The following is a 21,210-nucleotide window of genomic DNA, read 5'->3' on the forward strand; positions in this document are numbered from 1 at the left end:
GTCTGGAGGAGGAGGGTGGCCTCATGAGGCCAGCGGCCCGTGTCCTCCGGGCCTTCCTTGGGGCCTTTAGTAGGAATCATCTCCGGATATGTTGGGGAATCCTCGTTCCCCCATTACTTGTCACCCCACTGGAAGTGTGGATGCCACGAGTCCCCGCGATCCCAGGAAAATGGTGGCACCGAGACGAGGCATCATTGGCCCTCGCGGGGCCCCAGGCCGCACTCAGAACCAGGAAGTCTCCGGGCAGGGAGTTCTTGAGGCAATAAAACAGCCAGAGAGGCAGCCGAAAACAGACGAGCAATAAGCCCCAAAAGTGCACGTGTGTGTGCGAACCATGGCTGAGCATGTGTGTTTGCTCATGTGTGTGTCAGTGTCTGTAGCCAGGCAGGTCATGGCCTGAGACAGGCTTCTCCGGAGCCCGAACCATTCATTCTGCAGTCCCCGAGTGTGGATTCAGACAAGAGTCCGTGGGGGGCCACCGCCAGCCCCCCAGTCTGGCCCCCAGACCGGCCCATGTCTTCCTAGGACAGCAGCTCCCTCCCTGGATGCCAGCCCAGCCAAGTCCCCGTTGGGGGTGAGGGCCGGCCGTGAGCAAGCCTCCTCCGGGGCCCCTCACCGGCCCTTCTCTGCCCCCGCCACGGCCCGCCCGTGTTTTACTTTTTCTTGAGGCCTGGATGAGATCAGAGACTTGTTTTTAGTACATAAAACCTTCCTTCCTGCCGTAAGTCTATGCATGTTGGATCCCAGGCAGAGGAGCAGCGAGGGCCAGGCCAAAGGAGTTAAGTGGGTGGCCCGGGTCATCCAGCTAGGAAGTGTCTGCGGCCAAATTGGAACCCAGGACCTCCCGTGTCTGGCCTGGCTCTCCATCCACAGAGGCCCCGCCGCCCCGCGCTCACAGAGCATCCTCTGTGTAGAATTCCTGCAAGCCGAGGGCCGGATGCTGGCTATGGGCAGCCCATGGAGCGCCGCCCCTTCTCTGCCGCCCGACTCCCCCTCCAGCGCGGCCCTTCGCTCTCGCCAGGCCAGCTCAGGCCTCGCCCTCCCTCGGCTTATCCGGTAACCCAGAGAAAGAGCCGCGACGCACCAAGAAGAACCCAGCTCTTAGGGGGTGGCTGCGTCGCAGACAGGCGGGAGTTAATCACTTTAGGTGACCCTTTCAGGATCCCCAAGAAGAGAGAAAAAAAAACAAGCTGGTGTTGGGCCGGCTCCGCCCGCTGGCTCGCGCAGACTCTGGCCCGCCTGGGGCTGGGGGCCCCCATCCATCACCTTCCTCCCCTCACTCCCGTCGGCGCTCCCAGCTGCCCCGGCGCTCTCTTCCTCAGGAGATGGATGGCCCTCGTTCCCGCTCTGGACAGTAGATTTTTCAATTTTCCTTTGAGAAACAAGGCTCCGATTCACCGGAGAGTCCGGAGCGGCTCAGAGATCTTCTGGGAGTGCGCCTTCCTCCTCGGCCCATCCCCCCGGTGCTGCCCCATCCGTGGCTCCTCACAGGCCTCGGCCCCAGGGGCCCCTCAGGAGGCGTCGGGCCTTCCCTCTCCTGCTATTGGGCCGGCTCGGTCCCGCTGGAGGCACCGCGGGCCTGGCTTCATCTTCGGCCCTCTGAATCGTGGCCACCCGTGACAAGACTGCTGGGAGCCTCCCTCCTCTCCTGGCCCCACTCCACTTCTGAAGGCCCAGCCCGCAGGGCCAGCATGGGGGAGCCAGGCACGACGGATGGTGGGAGACAGAAACGAGAGCGAGCCGTCGTCCCTCAGTGCGCGCTTCCAGCCCTTCATGAGGAGCGCCGCGGTCCTGCAGACAGAGGCGGCCGCCTGGCGTGGAGGTTCCTGGAGCTGCTGCTTTCAGGGGCGAGTCTGGCCCCAAAGGGGAAGGCATGGCGCACTTTGGTGTATTTTTATTTCCTTTGGGAAGTTAAAAACAAATAATTTGAAGCTGGAGGAAGATGTTGAGGAAAAGGAAAGGTGGTGAATAAAACAGAGCGGCTTCCCCTTCGAAGTAAACCAACAAAGGGGGCGCCAAGGCCTCCCCACAAAGGTGGTCTGCATGAGGCTCCTGGGCACACGGACCCCCGCCAGGAGGCTCCTGGACACGCGGACCCTTGTCCCATCAAGAATCGTCGGTGCTGGGCAGTAATAGCAATAACGTCTTCCTCTTGGTTTCCCCGAGGGGAGCGTCCGTTCAGTAGAGCAGGCCGGTGGCCTGCAGAGGAACCTCCTCATCTGTGGGTGCTGCACAAACTGACTTACAGCGGAGCCCCTCGCTAGGGATGGAGTCATTCTCCTAAGCTCCTTAATGGAATAGCAGAGGCCTTGGATTATTCAATGTCCTCCCCATTTTAATGAAAGTGGGCCCTGGGGAGGCAAGAGGAGCTCAGGCCATGCCTTTGTCTTTCAGGTGCAGGTGTTTGGACTGTACTCTGGAGAGGAATTTCATGAGACCTTTGACTGTCCCATCAAAGTAAGTGTGTGCTGGCCCTTCCCTCCCCCCCAATCCCCATCCAACTATCCCCCTGCACCCCCGCAGGAGGAGAGTCTTCTCCTTTTCCATCTCATCACTCATGGAGCCAGGGAGCAGGCACTGGCCTGTGCCCGAGGCTGGGGTCACAAAGCAAAGCATGGGAGGAAAAAACATGTAGAAGTCAGCAGTCCAGGACAGAGGCCGCATATGGGAGGGGATGAGGAGAGCCCCAGGAAAGATCTCAGGAAGCCAGAAAGGCCGGGAGGGCATTGCAGGGCTGAGAGGCAGCTGGGGCAAGGATGTGGCCGTGGGAGGCAGCGTGCTGTCATGCGAGGAACTGCCAGAAGGCCAGTGCAGTCAGACCGCCGGGCCGTGGACAGGCCGCTAAAGGAATGGGAATGACGCTGGCCTGCTTCCTTTGCAGATCATCGCGGTTCACCCCCAGTTTGTGAGGTCCCACTGCAAGCAGTTTGTAACTGGAGGAAAGAAGGTAAGCTAACGAGGAACGCTTCTTTATCCTAAAAGGGAGCATTGCGGGTTTCTGATACTGATTCATGAAGTGTTTAAGTTTTTCTTCAATTGATTTTGCCTTTTTTCTTAGCCTTTATTTTAAAAGTTTAAAATACTATATTTTAAAGTAACTTCTCAAAATATATTTCAGCGACTAGAATAAAGAAAAGAAAAAGAGCCTGTGCCTGGGGAAGGGAGCTCAGCGTCAGGGCTTTTCTGGGGTGTTTGCTTAGAGGAAATGGGGAGAAGACATGTGACTGAGATTGACCTGGGGCCCTCCCAAAATGGCGCCCTCCCTCCACAACAACAGAGCCATCCCCAGGGGTTCATGCGTCTTGTGGCCAAGCTCTCCAAACGTAACGAGGAGGGTCTCTGGGTGGCCGTCTGTCTCCAGCCCTGGGGAGGCGCCTAGCATTCCCATCTCCTTCTTCTTCGGGTTCCCCTGGCTCCCTTGGATTCTCCTGCCTTCCCTGGGCCCCCTGCCTCCCCCCTCCCTCCTGGTCCTGTGGCCTTTGTGTTCACTCTCTTCCCAATACCTGACCTCTCCCTCTCGGCCTGCTGGATTTCTCTTAATCAGGGAACAAACACTGATGAGTTGTTTACTCTGTGCCAAGCCCTGGGGATAGGAGGAAGGGCCGCAGGAGCCCTGCCCCTGCCTCAGTAGACCACATCTTCTAGTGTATCCAAATGGACGCCGCGTCCGTGGGAGAGAAGCCAATTCTGCAATGCCCCCCCCCGCCCCCAGGAGGCGCTATTTTGTCTTCTCATGCCTGGATGCATTTCTCCTGCCCTGGCGTCCATGCTGAGTTACCTGATGCCACGTCTTGTGCTTCCCCGGAGGCTGGGCGGTGAGGCCCATGTGGAGGTGCAGGCGTGGCAGCAGTAACAGCAGTAACACTTCTGAGGAGCTCTTGTGCCTTCCAACCACCCTAGAGGTCAGCACCGTTACTGCCGCCGTTAGACCATCGAGGAGACAGACAGACGGAGCTGAAGTGACTTGCTCAGGGTCACACAACTCCTGTGTGTCCGAGGCTGGATCTGAACTCAGGACTTCATGACTCCACTGCTCCAGCTAGCACCGGTAGAGGAATAGCGAGCCTTTCCAAGGCATGCTGACCGGGACCCTATGGATGACTCGCCTGCTCGGCCCTCTCTGGCCTCTCTGTGTAGACATCACATCGCCCAGTTGGGTCACTCATGGACAAACCTGAGAAGCCGCTAGAACAGTGATGGCAAACCTATGGCAGGCAGAGGGAGTCGGGGAGCTGCTCCCCTCCCCCGCTCCCCACCTCTGCCCAGCAGCCAATGGGAGCGCACCAGGGGGAAGGCGGGCAGCTCACAGAGCTGGAGGGGAGCCGAGCGCTGGGACCACTCCCTTCCCCCTCTCTGCGCTCACTGAGGACCTCCCTCTCCCCAGCAGCTCAGCAGCCCAAGGGGAGCACTTTCGCCCTTCCCTGGGTGGGGGCAGGCTGCCCGGCACTCATGGGGGAGGGGAACGGCATGCGTCTCTAAAAGGTTTCGCCATGGCTGGCCTAGAAGCATCAGGGACAGCTGAGCTGGTCCTAAGCAGCAAACTTCCTTCCCCAGGTCTGAGGGAGAAGCCCCTCCCCCTCCCCCATCCCTTCACTCCCCCAGACTTGCAGAGATCCCCGAGGCAGCTCCGCTGTCCATCCAGGAGACATGTCAGGGGAGCTCCTTTTGTCCCACTAAAGCGCTGATGAAGCACAATTAAATGAGCACCGGCTTGAGGCTGGGTAGGAAGGAAACATGTGGGAGCCGGCGATGGAGCTGGAGGACTGTCCAGGAGCTGACTGGGGCTAGTATGGCTTACACATGGTCGGGTGTGACCTCAGCCCACTGTGTCCACAGGCTCCTTCTCTGAAATTGATTTCTGTTGCTTTCAGGGACCACATTGGTTTGTTGAATTTCGCCCCTCCAACAATGGAGTCTTCTGGTAAAGCATTTGCATTCTCCTTGTTTTCTCTCCAGGCTTGTCCAGTGTCCCCTGGGGATAATTGGGGACTTCCAGACACTTATGTAAATAGGTTTTCTGTTTAGGAGCTGGGAACATACAAACTATTGACCCAGGTATTATTGACTGACTTTTTTCAGAGCTATTAAGGTTTATTATAGAAAAATGTGTATTTTGTGAGTTGTAAAAACCAGTTTTTACCCAATAAATCCTAATGATCTCTTTGCAACTGTTCAATAACTAGAAATTTCTGGAGTGCACAAAGGCAAAGCCTTTATGAAGCATTGAGTGAGTGCCAAGCAACGTGCCTGTGCTAGGAATACGGAAGGGCTGTTGCCCCCATCTCTGCTCTCCAGGAACTCCCCGCCCAGGAGGAGAAGGAGGAGGAGGAGGAGGTTCCTCCCTTGGGGCGTGGCATCCACTGGGCTGGAGCACTTGTACCTTCATTGCACTAGTTACACTTCCATCAAGGAGCTCCCTCTTTCTTTAAGAAACTCAGGAACATTTTAAACTTTTGGCTGGGGCAGCCCGTGGAGCAGTAGATGGAGCACTCGGGGCTTGGAGTTGGAGTTGGAAAGATCCAGGTTCAAATTTGGCCTCAGATGCTTGCCACCGTGGGGGGCTCGGTTTGACTCGGGTTCCTCCTCTGTAAATTGAGGATAATAACAGCCCCCTCCCCCCCCCCCCCATCAGGGCTCTTGTAGGGGCCAAATGAGATAAAGCGCTTTGTGTGTGCCTACATACGTGATGGACCATCTAGAGACACTTGTTGGCTTGTTATCATTAGGCTGCCAGATGGCGCCGTGGAGAGGGTCAGGCCGGAGTGAGGAAGCCTCAGCTTTCTGAGTCCGGGTCGGCCTCACACCCGCTTAGAGGCTGTGTGATCCCGGGCAGCCTGCCCCATCCTATTGGCCTCTGTTTCCTCATGTGTAAAAATGAACGGATGAAGGCACGGCCAGCCGACCAGTATGTCTGCCGAGGAGACACCCCCTCCCGCCCCCCCCCCGGGGGGGTCACAAAGAGTCTGACCCGCCAGGGCTGGAGTGGGCATCAGAGCAGCCACGTGGACGCTGTTCTCGTGCGGGCCGGGACCTTTGCATCTCGAGGTTGGCTTCCCCAAACAGCAGCCCACCTGGCGAGCCGGCGATGGCAGAGAGAGCCGAGCCGGGCCCAGGCGTCTCCTTCCCTTAGTGAGACTGACCGATACTGGCCCCTCTTCATCTCCCCCGGCCTAGGCAGGGGGCCTGTGTTGTGTCCCTGCCTGTGGAGGCTTCTGTTGGGGATTCTCAAGGGAGCCCCTGAGCAGTCTGCACCAAGGCTGGCCGTGTGGGCCGCACGGCTGGCACCTGAGCCGAGAGCTTCTTCTCCATTCTGGTTTGTCTCTGTTGAAAAAAGCAGCCACCACCGCGGCCTTCTGAGGGGCTGCGGAGCCCCTGGTGCGGCCTCAGCAAGGCCCCGTTTGGAGGCGCAGCCCCCCGATCGCCCTTGTTTGGGGTGAATTGCCAAACGGGCCCCGTCAGCACATTCCCTTCTGCTTGCGGCGCCCTTTACCTTTGAACCCTCTTCATAATAGCGGGTGCACAACTTTGACAAATTATTAAATTGTCAGGATGCTGTTGGCGGCAGAGTTCATTTTTAGAAAGCGGGCAGTCAGCTCTTTGACGCGGCGGCTGCATGACAGGGACAGACTGCTTCGTAAGCTGTAAAGTGCCAGCCAGGACCCAGCGAGTGGGCTGGCCCGAGCCAAGCGGCCAAGCTGCGGGAGCCCTGGGCCCAAACGGACCCAAGCTCACTGGTTTTAGGACTGATCCACAGTTTGGTTTTGTTTTTTGTTTTTTAGACCCTCATCTTCCGTCTTAGAATCCATACTGTGTATTGGCTCCAAGAGCCATGAGGGCAAGGCAATGGGGGTGAAGTGACTTGCCCAGGGTCACCCAGCTAGGGAGTGTCTGAGGCCAGATTGGAACCCAGGACCTTCCGTCTCTAGGCCTGGCTCTCCGTTCACTGAGCTACCCAGCTGCCCCCCTACAGTTCATTTCTGACCAGAATTTGAAGCCATTTTGAGTTTTTAAGGAAGACATTCATCAAAAAATAATATTGTACAGATGTCAAAATGTGGTGACAGTGTGACCTAATGGATGAAGGGCTGGACTTAAGTCAGTGAGATGGACCTTTGACCCTTTCAGTAGCACCATGATGGGAAGAGTGAGGAGGCCAGTGGACAGTGGACTCTAGAAGACCTGGACTCTAGAAGCCTCATCTTCCTGAATTCAAACCTGGCCCCAGATGCTACTAACTGGGCGACCCTGAGCAAGTTACCCTCAGGGCCTCTGTTTCTTCATCTGTCAGGTCAACTGGAGAAGGAAGTGGCAAACCCCTCTACGGTGTCTGCCAGGGAAACCCCAGATGGGGTCCCAGAGGGTCAGTGACTACACAACAACAAGAAGCCCCACAATCCTCTTCTTCCTGCACCGAATGTGAAGGAGAGTCTGGACTCGTGCCAGCTGCCCCTTGGGATGCCCGGGCACGGGCACTGGCACATGCTGGCATCTCTGTGGTTTCTTAGTGACCACGGGGAATTCCCCAGCAGCTCTGAGACAGGCATCACATGTTATTGTCCCCATCATATCCATGAGGATTAAATGGAGGCTCTGAGAGGTCTGGCTCACCCCAGGTCACTTCTTAAGGGTTCTTGACTTAAATCTTGACATTCTGCTGAACTGGAAAAAGCCTGAGAGTATCTGAGGTACCACCTCATACCTAGCAGATTGGCTAAAATGACAGCAAAGGAAAGTAACAAATGTTGGAGGGGATGTGGCAAAATTGAGACATTAATGCATTGCTGGTGGAGTTGTGAATGGATTCAACCATTCTGGACGGCAATTTGTAACTATGCCTAAAGAGTAGCTAAAAGACTGCCTGCCCTCAATCCAGCCATACCATTGCTGGGTTTGTATCCCAAACAGATAATAAGGAAAAAGACCTATACAATAATATTTATAGCTGTGTTCTTTGTGGTGGCAAAAAATTGGAAAATGAGGGGATGTCCCTCGATGGGGGAATGGCTGAACAAATTGTGGTATCTGATGGTGTTGGAATACTATTGTGCTCAAAGGAATAATGAACTGGAGGAATTCCATGTGAACTGGAAAGATGACCTCCGTGAAAGGAGCCGAGCCAATAGAACATTGTACACAGAGATGGATACATTGTAGCATGATCGAATGTAACTGACTTCTCTACTAGCAACATGCAACGATCCAGGACAATTCTGAGAGACTTGTGAGAAAGAAGCTATTCCAGAGAAAGAACTGTGGGAGCAGAAATAGAGAAGAAAAACAACTGCTTGATCACATGGTTTGATGGGGACATGACCAGGAATGTAGACTATAGCAGGGGTTCCCAAACTTTTTTGGCCTCCCGCCCCCTTTCCAGAAAAAATATGATTTAGCGCCCTTGTCACATACTATCACCACCCCCTTACAGTTATTCACCACCCCCAAATGCACGTGTGGCCATCACCGCTCCCCTGGATCGCTGCAGCACCCACCAGGGGGCGGTGGCGCCCACTTTGGGAATCATTGCTCTAAGCGATCACCCTAATGCAAATATCAATAATATGGAAATAGGTCTTGATCCATGATACTTGTAAAACCCAGTGGAATTGCTCATTGGCTTCAGGAGGAGCGTGGGAGGGGAGGGAAAGAACATGAATCATGTAACCATGGGAAAATATTCTTAATTAATTGAAATTTTTCAAATTGCAAAAAATAAGAAAAAAAGCCTTAGAGCATGAGCCCTCCAGCAGACGGCATGCCTCTCCAGGAGGGAGGCCCCGCCACACCAGCCTCTGAAAGGCTTCATTCCACCCTGAGGGACGCAGGGCTGGACATCCTTGCCGATCCTCATATAAGTTTGTTCATCTCTTGACTGCATTTTCCGTGTGGTTATAATGTAGTCGCCTCCTCTGTTGAGTACTTTAGATTTCTCCTGTCTCCTATTGCTGGTGCATAGCTGCCTGCATGCTCCATTTAGCTCCTTGAGGACAGCCACCATGCTTTTGCCTTTTGTTGTCCGTAGCACAGTGCCTGGTACAGGGCGGGTGAGCAATAAATGCCTGTTGCCTCGTCTTGGCCATTCAGAAAACAGGGATGAGTGTGAATGTGCTCAGGAGCTTTGTGAACTCCATAGCATTACAATCAACATTGGGCATTGTTTTTGGCTATTAAATTTGCATAACGTTGGTAATTGAGAGTGAGAGGGATAACGACACCCGCCAGCTGGGAGAACCAGCACCCCTTCTCCTTATATTACATTTTAGGGATAACCTGATAACCTTTGCTGAAGGGAATTTTTAAATTGGCATTTGGGGGCACTAGAAACTATGTCACATGGATTTTGTTCTGATTATTGGGTTCAGGAAATTGGGGAAGGATTTAAGAGGGGCAGCGGCTGATCCTTCCCATAATTCCCAACATCTTTTTGGAGTTGGGGACATGGATAAATGAGCCCCATGATGACAGGAGGGACTGCATCAGTTTAAAAAAAATTAGAAGATGGATTCTCCTCTGTTCTGGAGCTGCAAAACAGAACTCACTCCCTTGGATTTCAAAGAAAGGCTAAATAAGAGACCAAGGCCTGATGGCTCTGAGGACCAGACGGCTTTGATTTTGGTCCTGGAAGTGACTGGAAACTTCTGAAGTTCATTGAATGGGGCTGCCGGGGTCAGAGCTGTGCTTTCAGAAGGTTGTGCCGGCAGCCCAATGGAGGATGGCCCGAGTGGGGAGCGACTGGAGGCGGGCAGACCTCCCAGCAGCGGCTGCAGGAATCCAGACATGAGGTGGGGAGGGCCTCTTCCAGGCTGGTGGCAGGGTCGGAGGAGAGAAGGGAGAGGCTCAGAGGGAAGGGCCACCTCAGTTTTAGACTTGTCAAGTTGAATTCTTCTCGGGACATGCGGATCAAGATGTATAACGGGCAGTCAGGGTGCCAGCGCAGAGCTTAGAGAGGGGTTGGGCCAGTTCAGCCGAAGAAAGGGATGATCATTGAGCCCGTGTCTGCTACGGAGGGAGAAGGAAAGAGGCCCGGCGGAGCCTTGGGGAATGCCTGCCAGGAGCAGGGGTGACCTGCGTGGAAATGCCTCAGAGGAAACTGAAGAGGAACAGCCAACCGGGAGAGAGCCGCGTCCCTGCAGAGATGGCTGGCGGTGCCGTAGGACGGATGAGCCTGAGAGAGCTGCTCAATTTGGCAGCTCTGGGATCTCCGATGACTTTGGAGAGAGGGTTTGGGTGGCCCGATGAGCTGGCAGCCAGGCTGTACAGATGAGAAGAGAGAGAGGTGGGGAGAACGGGGGAAAGGGGGTGCCGTGCACAGGAGAGGCCTGGTGGGGGCAGGCGGACCATGCGAGGGTTTATGTTTGCAGGCAGCCCTAGAGAGGCAATGAAAGAATAGTGAGAGGATGGACAGATGCCGGAGAAGCACCTACTAGAGAAGTGAAGAGGAATGGGATCCCTGGTGCGTGGGGAGGGATGGCCTTTGCAAGGACAAGGGTGAAGAGGGTGGCAGAAGGGTCCAAGGGATGCTGGACGAGGAAGAGGGAAGGAGGAGGAGCACATGGCAAGTGGCTTCACTTTTATAATGAAATAGGAGGCAGAGTTCTCCCCCGAGGATGGGGGAGGTTTGAGGAGGACCTGCACCCCTCCAGCAGCGCTAAGTGGGACAGTGGCATTAAGGAGGCGTGGAGGGATCGCGTGGCGTCATGAGGGTGTTGAGAAGATGGGACGTCAGCGCTCGTGAGCCCAGCTGGCACGGCTTCAGGATTTTCTCCAGCTTTGTTCGGCAGCACATAGAGTAAAGGCAGGGAATGGTGGCAGTGATTGAAGCTTGACTGGGCAGGCTGGGCCACAGGATAAGGGGGCAAGAACTCCAGGGAAGATGATAGCACAGAGTTAAAATGGTTCACGGAAGGCTCTAAGCGGGGAACAGAGACAAGTGTAGCTGGTGCAGGGGTGCTGCTCCGGGAAAGAATTGAGGGCCAAAGATTGGTGACCTCCCTGAGGTTAGAAAACGGGGCCACAGTTTTTGTTTTGTTTAAGAATTCTTAGCTTTGGTCTTAGAATCAATATGGGGGAATTAAGGGCTAGGCAATAGGGGTGAAGTGGCTTGCTGAGTCACCCAGCGAGGAAATGTCTTGAGGCCAGATTTGAACCCAGGACCTCCCATCTCCAGGCCTCACCCTCCATCCACTAAGCCACCTGGCTGCCCCTGGGCCACACTTTTACTCTTTCAGGGATGATTGGTGAAACCTCACGATGAGCAGCTGTTGTTGCTAGCGGCATTATCAGCTGCATGAAGAACGCAGGCTCGTCATCTTCATGTCTGTTCTCTCCCTCCTTTCGAGATCATCCCATTCGGATCCTGCATGGCTAGAACCTGACAACCTTGGTTGGAGATTGGGAGAGAAAAGAGAGTTCTGGGACGCGTGACTAACAAGATGGACGACCAGAGGCTTTTTCTGGTCCTCACAAACTCTCCTTCCTCTCCAAAATAGGAATTATGGACAAGAGAGAAAGCAGCTTCCACTGTCTCTCCAGTCTAGATCCAGGCAAGAATCCAAACAAGGTAAAAACTTGTTAGAAACAGAAAAGGCTAATCCCGAACCACAGAAGACGCACAGGCGTGCCGTCCTTCCCCCTTAGCAGCCACAGGCCAACCCCCTCCTTACAGCTGAGCTCATGTCCTGATCCTCCGCCTCACACCCTGTGTCAGAGCACAGCGCTGGGCACATCAAGGTGCTTAATCAGTGTTTACTGGTGGACTGGTGTCCCGGCCCCCCATCACTAGGGGAAGCTGCCTCCCCGCCTTGTGTGGGATCTTCTTTCTCAGTGAACTTTTTAACGAGATCAGCCCTTCTTTTTCTCCCTCCATTGGCCTTCCCAGCGCTGTCCCCTGTGCCCAGAGTCAGACATGACTGAAGCTCCTGAACCACAGCTCATCTCCCGCCTGCCTTGTGTCTGGGTATAAATATTCCGGATGTTCGAGGGCTTCCCTGCTGCCTTCTTCCCGGACTTTGGCTCCTCTCTGGGCTGGGTGCCGTGGCTTGTGCCTCAGGCGTTTTTCTCCCTCTGCTGAGTTCTCATGTTCTTGCAATGATAAAGGGAGGCCTGCAGGGCTGAGAAGAGATGCTCCAGACCCAGTTTAGGCCTGCACAGAACCGACTGCTGATCACACTCATTTTTGCCTGAAATATGTTGCCTGCCCGAAGGGAAACAAGTAAGCCATGAGAACTGCTGACCAGTGAAGAAATGTTGGTGGATTCCCCCAGGACGTTCCTGGTTTGGCTTGAGGTCCCTCCATTGGCTTGGCCCAGGTAATGGCCCTGCCTTACGTTTACAGCATCAGTGATTGCTGGCGTTTATGTGGCGCCTCTCCTTTACCTCCTTTCTGTGAGGGCCGGACGGAGATGCTCTTCCTTTCAGCTATTGTTGCCGACACGCCAGACCCCTCACAGCAACTCCATGCAGTGTTGATGGGAGGAGCTGGAGACAGGCCTTCGCCGCTCCCATCCCAGCACTTTTCTCCTGGCTCGCCTAATTTTCTGGGATATTTTTAGCTTCCTGAAGCATTAAATAATTTTTTTGCTTCTTTTATTCTCACAGAAGCCATAGGAGATAGAAAGAAATTTCTTATTCCCATTTTGCAGAAAAGAAAGCAGAGACTCAGAATGGTCTGCAGTTTTCTTGGACTCATGTAGGTAATGAGAGGCAACATCATTAGGGTCCAGGTATATCAACTCTTCGTCTTGTTCTCATTTTCTCAAATCCAAACACGTTGAAACTAGAAAAAACCTTAAAGGACCTTTCACGTCATTCCTTTGTTTAACTGAGGAAGAAACAGGTAAAATGAGTATTGTGGTCATGGTTCTAGAGGCTGAAGGGACATCTAGCCTGACTCTTCATTTTACAGATGAGGAAACTGAGGCACAGGGAGAATCCTTTACTTGGCCCTCGATCACATAGGTGTACATAAGTGGCAGAGCTGGCAGTTGAACTCGGCCCTCAGACTCTATCTAGTGCTCTTTGTGCCCTGCCATAATGCATCTCTCGTTGCAATGAACTCTGAGCAGTGGCTCCAGTCTTTCCATGTTCTAGAATTTGATTGTATCGGCTCTTGCCTGAAGTGGGCCATCAGTGAGAGTTTGGAAATATATTCGGATTTTTTAAAAACTGTAATTGTATTTGGCTTATAGTTAAGACTGGAACTGGGTGAATAACCTTTAAGGAGAATCAGTCTTGGGGTGAGAGGAGGGCTGAGAAGAATTCATGCTGGTCCATACTGTTGCTTAGTGTGGCAGACTCCTTGCAGCCTGGGGTCCGAGCAGCAGTGCCAAAGCAGGAAACAAGGCACTGGCACTGGTGGCTCTGCTTACTCACAGCAGCATCTTACCTGCCTTTTGGGAGCCCTGGCACCCCAAGAGCTTCCTCATTTCCCGCCTCTAGGTCCGACTCAGCATTTCTCTGTTGAGTACCTTGTTTGTTTTTCAGCTTTTTACAGGCTCTCCCAGAGCCAAATTTTTCTTGCTATGATAATTTCTGTCTTTCATCATGTCCCTTCTTTTGTGTCATTTTGACAGCAGCTTAAGCCTCAGTTGTTTCTTCTGCCTTTTTTATGTTTTTTCATTCTATTTCATTTACTTTCTTTAATGTACCATTTTTCGTTGCCCTGGATGCCATCTCCAGGCTTTCCTCTGCCTGATTTTGGTTTGGCTTCTCTGTCAACTGCCATTTCCCCCCCCTTTCTTCCAGGCATCTGCTCCTTCCTGGAGCCCCCACTGCCAGCTGGTCCTTTTCCCTGAGCTGGCATGGCTGCTTTTCACCCCCTCGCCCAGCTCAGATGCCTTTAGGGAGCCTGCAGGATCCAGGTCATCCATATTCAAATCCTTGGGAGATCATGGAAGGATTAAGAATGCTCCTCCATGGCCCCTCTTTGGGAGGAGAGGGGTGAGGCGTTGGAGGGGATGGGGTGTGTGTGCCACCCCAGCTTTGTCACAGCCCCTTCCTGATCCTGTGGCAGCGCTGGGGATGCTGGCTGTCATCTTCAGCTCAGCCGCATTGGGACCAAGAGGAGAGAGATTTACCGTCACCCGGTGCCCATGGAGGAACCCCGTATATCACGGAGGGCGGTGCGGAGCCACGACGTTGCTGCTCCTTTTGAAATAGAAGTGCTGTGAGTGCTGCCTGCCAGACGGCAGATTTACAGGAAAAAACGTCCTGAAATACTTTCTCCAACAACAACCACCACAACAAAAAGTGGCCTCTTGGAAACCGTTTCTCTTTTCTCTCTCCTTGGCTCCCATTGAGGCAAAATTGCTCTGAGCATTGTGATAATGGCAATTCAATATTACAGAGATGGGGAAGATGAACCAAATAAATTAACCAGCTGCTTTTAAGGAAATAGCACTCAATGGCTTCCCCTGGAAAATGCTTTGTAGAGCATTCAGGCCCGCTCTGTTGGCTCTCCCTGGTTCTTTGGCAAGAAGAAATCGAGTTGATTGCCTATCAGTAGAGCTCCAGGCCTATCATTTCTTTGCCATTAAAATTAGAAGAGTGTTTGTAAGGCAGGCGCTCTGTAATCCTTCCGTAGGCCCAGGAAGCCCAAGCACGCAGGCTTCTCTTGGCACCTCTAACCTGCAGGCCAGTTCCAGCTCAAGTCCCCAGCTACGGGGATGCTGAGGCGAGGAAGGCTTGTGGTCACTCTCCTGTCCATGGAAGGCCCCACCCACTCTGACGTGTGGTCCAAAGCCTATTTGGCCTTGGCAGGCCTGCCTGGAAAGGTCTAACAAAGAGGGCTCAGGAAGAAAGCTTAAAGGAAGAGGAATGACTTTCCAGAGGAAGAATCATTGGCAAAATGGTGGATGTTTTTGTTTTTTTGTTTTTTTTTTTAAACCCTTGTACGTCGGTGTATTTTCTCATAGGTGGAAGAGTGGTAAGGGTGGGCAATAGGGGTCAAGTGACTTGCCCAGGGTCACACAGCTGGAAGTGGCTGAGGCCGGGTTTGAACCTAGGATCTCCTGTCTCTAGGCCTGACTCTCACTCCACTGAGCTACCCAGCTGCCCCCATGGTGGATGTTTTTTTATTAAAAATTTGATTTTTGAAGGCAACTGGATGACTACGTGGATTGAGAGCCAGGCCTGGACATGGGAGGTCCTGGGTTCAAATCTGAAATCCAATGCTTCTTAGCTGTGTGACTCTGGACAAGTCATTTAATTCCCATTGCCTAGCCCTTACCTCTTTTCTGCCTTAGAACCAATACACAGTATTGATTCTAAGACAGAAGGCATGGATTTTTAATTTTAAAAAATGAAAGAAAGAAAAAAGAAAAGATGATTTTCATTTTAGGAAACATTTAGTTCCTGGTAGGCTTGTCCAAGGTACAGGCTTCAGCAGGTCAGACCCTACTAGCAAGAAGATGGCTGTGATCTAGTTTGGACTGGGGAGGGACATCCCCTGCCAGATAACTCAGAGATCACAGGATAATTCCAGTTCAGCAGTTGGGGTGGGGGGATCCTCAGGATCACCTCATTTTGCCCAAACCAGGAAACCAGGGCTTCATGTGATTAACTGACTTGCCCGAGGTCTCGGCTCTGGAATCAAGGGATACCTGGACTTACTGTGTATCCTTAAGCTATCCTTCTCTTCTCCAAGCCTCAGTTCACTCATCTGTAAAATAAAAAAAAAAATCAGATTTGATGACTTCTGGATTCCAAGGTCTCAGAATCCTAGGAAGCAGCAGGGTCAGACTCGCATTCAGGTCTTCCCACTCTGGAGATGGTCAAGGGACTAGGTTCCATAAGGTGAATGAGGCTTTTAAGGAGGGAGAAATTTTTCTTAACCAAGATAGTCAAAGTAAGGCTTCCTGCAGTGTGTGGCACCTCATTTGGGCCCTAAAGAAAGAGAGGAATATTGGAGATCCATTTTAGACATGTTGGGGGAGGCGGCACGAGCAGACCCTCAAAATTGGAGAGAGGCAGAGTAAAATAGGGGACCATCGTCCAGGTTGGTTGGGCCGTGGTCAAAAACAGCTGTGGAGAAGGTGACTGGAGCTAGGCTGGAGGGAGCCTTGAATGCCCACGTCAGCAGGTTAGACTGTTTGGCAGGTGACAGGGCGTTCCTGAGGGTGGTTGTTTTGTTTTAGGTTGAGGATGGCAGGAAGATCACTTAGGAAGCTGTTACAGTGATTTATACGCCGACAGCTGAGGATCTGGACTGAGCTCGGGGGGTTGCTGTGGGAGTGGAAAGGAAGGGACACGTCAGAGAGATGGTGGAGGAGGAGTCGCCCCGCTTCGATCACGGATTGATTGGTTGTGAGGAGGTTCAGGCGGTGGAAGAACCAAAGAGAACTTGGAGGAGCTTCCCAGTGTGACTGGGAAGATGGTGGTCTGAACAGAGAAAACGAGGAGGAGCTGACGCGGAGGGAATAGAGGCAGCTTTTTCCGTGTCAGACTGGAAGGGTCAGTAGAGAGCCTGGAGACGAAGATTAGAGCATCTTCAGAAAGGGGGCCATTGAAGCTGTGGCGGGGAACAAGAGCATCCCTGGGAACGGGGCACCCCGCCAGGCGCCCAAGAATGTGATACCCTAAAAGCCACAGGCAACCAGCCGGCTGGGGGCAAGAAGGGAAGACAACGGGAGCTTAAAGTAAGGAAGGGGGGCAGGCTAGAGAGACGGAGGCCGTCCCAAACTGGCCTTGTTCCTCATTAGAATAGGAGGGAAGCGATCTTCCTTTGGGCCCTGGAGAACAGGCCGAGGCCTCTGCATTCCACAGAGGAAATATAACCTCTAGGGCTTGGGCATGGCGTGGTGCACTTTGCTTTCTCCAGAGCTTTTCTCTCTCCTACAACATGATGAATACAGAAACAGGCATCACATGCCATGGCTGGCCATCCCAGGAAGGAGGGAGGGGAAGAACGTGGCACTCGGCATGTAGAGAGTGAATGTCACAAAGTGCTTCTACACATGATTGGGGGGAATAAAACATTCCTGGGAAAAATCTTAAAAACTAAAAATTGACCAAAACAAGACAGGAAACGTGTTCTCTTGTGGTCCGGCGGACGCTGCGGGGCCTGCTGACTCCCGTCCCTGCTCTCAAGGCTCCCACCCTGTCTCTGGGCCTGGGCTTAGCCCTTTTGTAAGGTGAGGACCGTCACGCTAACGTACTGCAAGGCCGGGAAAGGTCAGTTTATCCATGTAAATTGCTGAGTGGGATAGTCCGCTCTTGGTGGAAGATGACTGTAGAAGCCAAGACTAGTGGTAGGTCTGTCTGGCGCGAGACTGTTTCCGTGTGATGAGAAATTGCCCACCAGCTCACCTGCCCTGCTGGAGACCTCAGCTGGGAGGGCCACAAAGCCTGCCCTTCCGGCCCCAGGCAGCACCCCTGAGCTCTGTCGGGGCTCCGTGGTTCATACAAAATGTCTGAGCGTCCAGGCTGCAGCCGTGTCCTTGCCACACAGGTGCCCATCTGCTCCCAAGATCCTGGCACCAGGGTACGAAAGTGCCCAGCATCTACCTGGGCCACAGAGCAACTCAGCTGGGACCCAGGAGAGACCCTGGAAGCCTCTTTCCAGCAAAGAGAACAGCCGGGGGGCCCCAAGTGGAGGGACTTGTCTGTAGCCCCACTTAGCTCCAGGGGCTCCCAGCCCCAGGCCGCACGCTTTCTCTTATGCCAGGAGACGTCCCTGGTTTAACATGTGTAAACAGAAATCAATATTTGTCAGCTCGCTCCATTTTGCTCTCTGCCATACGGTTTTGAAATGCCTGACAGAAGTGCCAGTCTGCCCACAAAAGAACTTTGACAGCACAGAGCCTCGGAGGTCAATTATATTCACGTGACGAAATGATTCCATTAGCTGCTGCCTGCTAGAGGCTGGGGGGCCTCGAGTGTGGGGGCTCGGCTGACTGGCAGCCGTCAGAATGCAGGAGCATCTTTACCTTTGTCGTGCGAAGACGTTCAGTCTACAGATTGGATTGACTGAAGCTTTCGGAGTGAATCTCCCAGAGAGTGAGTCACCGTGCTGTGCTCAATAGAAACATCAGAGCGGGAAGGAGAAGACTTCTTTGTGTCCCCCGCCCAGGCCGGGGCTCCCCGGGCTTTGGTGGCTGGTACGGTGTCTGCAGAGAGATTAGGATGAGACGTTCACAACCCGCTTCCTCCTGTACCTGCCCTCTGGTGGAAGCGATGACCAAAATGTGTGAAGCCCAGGAGTGCGGAGGAGGCCGCCAGAGCACCGGCGTCCTTAGGGAACCCTTAGCCGCCCAACTCCGCCAGTGTGGTCTGTGCTGGCATGCTCTGCCAGGGTGCTCGTAACTCGGAGCCTTAAAGAGCCGGCCCTGGGGGTCGGCTGGCACGTGGACCTGGCTCTCCATCTCTGTCTCTATCATCTCTGATAAGGACGGCTTAGTTGATAAGAAGGAAGGACACTGAACATCTTTTAGCTCATGCTTCCAGCTCTGGCTCCAGGAGCATGGAGTTTATTTATTTATATATTTCAAGGCTCATTTCACACAAAAGGACCCCCCCAAAACTTCACAGATGTGCAGAAGTCACAAATGATGCCATATCAAAACACAGAACATCTCATTTGACTTCATAATAGAACAAGGCCAAGGCTGAATTTTGGCTGGTCCATTATCGAAAGTTAAGTCTGGGAATACTTTGTCAGGGACAAATAGCCTCCACTGGAGGAGGTTTTGTCCAAATTTGGTCCATTATTGACCTTGATGTGTCTAGAAACAGATTCAGCATCCAGGCAGCCTTTTGCTTAATTTCTGTCTTTAGTCTTGGAGAGAAATTGTTAACCTCTTAACTGTTGGTTTGCTAGGAACTTAAAGGCTTTTCAATAAGGAAAGGGGTGGATCAGAAAAGGAGTCAAAAGAGGAGTCTCAGATTTTTATCTAAGTGAGACTCTTTCTCTTACTGGCTTCCCACAGCTCTTCCCCATGCCAAGGCCTCTGCTCACTCCTTGATTATTGGCCCAGTCCCGGTGCTGAGGGAGGACACAGTGCTTCTCCTGGGTCATCGTGCTCTCATGGTCAATCGTATGCCTGGAGCTGCCTTTGTTAGGGGGGAGAGGATGCAGTGGAAGGGGCCTGGCCACCACAGCTTCTGGAGAGTCCCCCAGGGGGACTCATTTCCAGGGAAATCCATGATCTGATCAACATCGGCACTACATGGCCTGTTTCTAATTCTCCCCGAAGCTTCGAGCTCATCAAAAGCCGCTTCTCTCCTGTATTAACTTCCCGAGGACGGCGGCTGAGCTCTACGGCTCTTGGGTTTGCACTTGATCCTTTTCCCCTCTATTATTTGAGTCAGCTACGTTTTTGTGAAGCCAGATTTCAGAAACCCCATTTCTCGCTGGCTTTGCCACCAGATGGCAGGCCGGAGAAAGAAAGGAAAAGAAATGGCCAATTCCTTCCTTATAATGGGCAGAGTCTGCCGAGCTGGATTTGTTTCTGGGCAGAGCCGTGCTCGCCCGCACTCGCCCCTATTGCGGGCTGCACAGTCAGAGGAAGGAAATGTGTTTGTGTCTCTTTATCCTGTTCCTCTCTGTGTGTAAAATAGACACAGAAATGTCCGCACTCTTTCCATTTCTACGCGCACTTTGTGACATAAGCTATAACGATTGTTTCCATCTTAGTCCTCGTTTCCCTGGGCCTGGCAGGTGGTACATCCCGAGTCAATTCTCGTGCATCCATTGAGGCAGGGCCTGTTTCCGGATGTGGGCAGCTTGGTGGCCTGGTTCTGCCTGCCCGTGCCTTTGCTCTGAGGTTGCCTTCCATGGAGATCTGTTATTTTCACGTTACCTGTCCCATTAGAGTGTGAGGCCAAGGACCTGGGCTCAAATCTGCCTGTTTGTTTGACCTTGAGCCTCAGTTTCCTCCCCTGTAAAATAAGTGTATTGATAAATGGAAGATTGTTTCAAGTGTAACTCCTTTGTTCCTTGGCTTTCTCTGATGGCTTCAGCCAGAAATGGATCCTTCTCTTCTCTTCTCTCCTGAACTTGCCTCATCCCCATCCCCTCTCCTCACTGTGTTAAGATTAAAAATGATAGAGACTGATATAATAATAGAAATTAGTATTTTTATTAAAGCCATGCTGATAGAGACAAATCATTAGGCCACTCGCCTGTAAGTATTTAAACTGCCACTTCTGCCATTTTTACCTTTCGTATCTCCCGCGCCAAGTAGCTAAAAAGAGACCGCCCATCCTCCCTCCAGGAGTCTTATACCCTCTCTTACATCATCACACTTCCTGTCTGCCTCCATTTTTACAAGAGGAATCATGGGAAATGTAGTTTCATAGTCCCCACGTGTCCATAGGTGTCCATAGGGAGTCTGCTAGACGCTTCCCTGAATTTAAAACAAACAACTGACACACTTAGACCTTCCCATTTGCTTTCTCATTCTTTGGGCAGACATCCTTCCCCCCTGCCTGCCCAAGCACCATCAGTGCCTTCTCCCCATGGTGCGTGTGAAGTTGCCTGGGTCACCTCTGACTGGGCAATGGGAGGGAGACCCTGGGATGAGTCTCAGAAGGAGACCAGAACCCCTGGACACAGGAAGCAAGGGCTGCTGCCTGGGTGGATTCGGATTATTCCGTGGCCTTCTGGCTTGGGCTCTTGAATGATAAAGCAGCTGTTTGCACATGGTCTCCATTAGTCTGTGGCTCCTTCTCCCCTCACCTGTTCCATGGACACCCTTCCGGGGGACTCACAAAGAGAAGGGAGACAGAGGCCATTCGCTACCTTCTCCCCCATCTTCTGCGTCCTGGGGGAGACCTCGGGAGCCCGCGCCATGTATTCCTTTGTCCAGTCCCTCGTGAGGAGGCCAGGTGTCCGGACGGATTTGTCCTGGTGCCCGCCAGGTCCTTTTCTTTACATCTCTGCTTCCCCAGTGAGCCGTGGCCAGCTGCCCAAGAGGTCTGTCCAGGGGACTCGTCTTTCTCCGTTTGGTCTGGGGCAAGCACACATTTTCAGAGGGAAGAGAAGGAAGTCTTTAGTTCCTGAGATACACCATCAGGTGCACAACCTCCTCTCAACAAGTCTTTCTGCTATGGAAGACATGAGACTGTCTCGGGCCACTCTCTGTATTTTGGTGCCATCTTGTGGCTTCCTCTGGCAGTGCTTCCAAAGCCCCCAAAGGTCCTCCAACATCCAGCCTGGAAAAATGGAGGAGAGTTCTGCCACGCGTGCAGGGGTTCTCCCTTGTTGCAGTAGAGCGC

General features: G+C 52.9%; 1 protein-coding gene across 1 annotated transcript in view; it reads left to right on the plus strand.

Annotated features, from left to right (window-relative positions):
* The window catches only part of VPS41 (VPS41 subunit of HOPS complex), a 164,958-nt gene that overhangs the window by 79,126 nt on the left and 64,622 nt on the right, over window positions 1-21,210 (plus strand). The window contains exons 5-6 of the mRNA XM_044675398.1: window positions 2,395-2,457; window positions 2,882-2,947. Of these exons, the coding sequence (XP_044531333.1) occupies window positions 2,395-2,457; window positions 2,882-2,947 (129 nt within the window). The remainder of the gene's footprint in view (window positions 1-2,394; window positions 2,458-2,881; window positions 2,948-21,210) is intronic.

The sequence above is a fragment of the Gracilinanus agilis genome, chromosome 1 (genome assembly GCF_016433145.1).
Source record: "Gracilinanus agilis isolate LMUSP501 chromosome 1, AgileGrace, whole genome shotgun sequence".
In the NCBI taxonomy this organism is placed as follows: Eukaryota; Metazoa; Chordata; class Mammalia; order Didelphimorphia; family Didelphidae; genus Gracilinanus; species Gracilinanus agilis.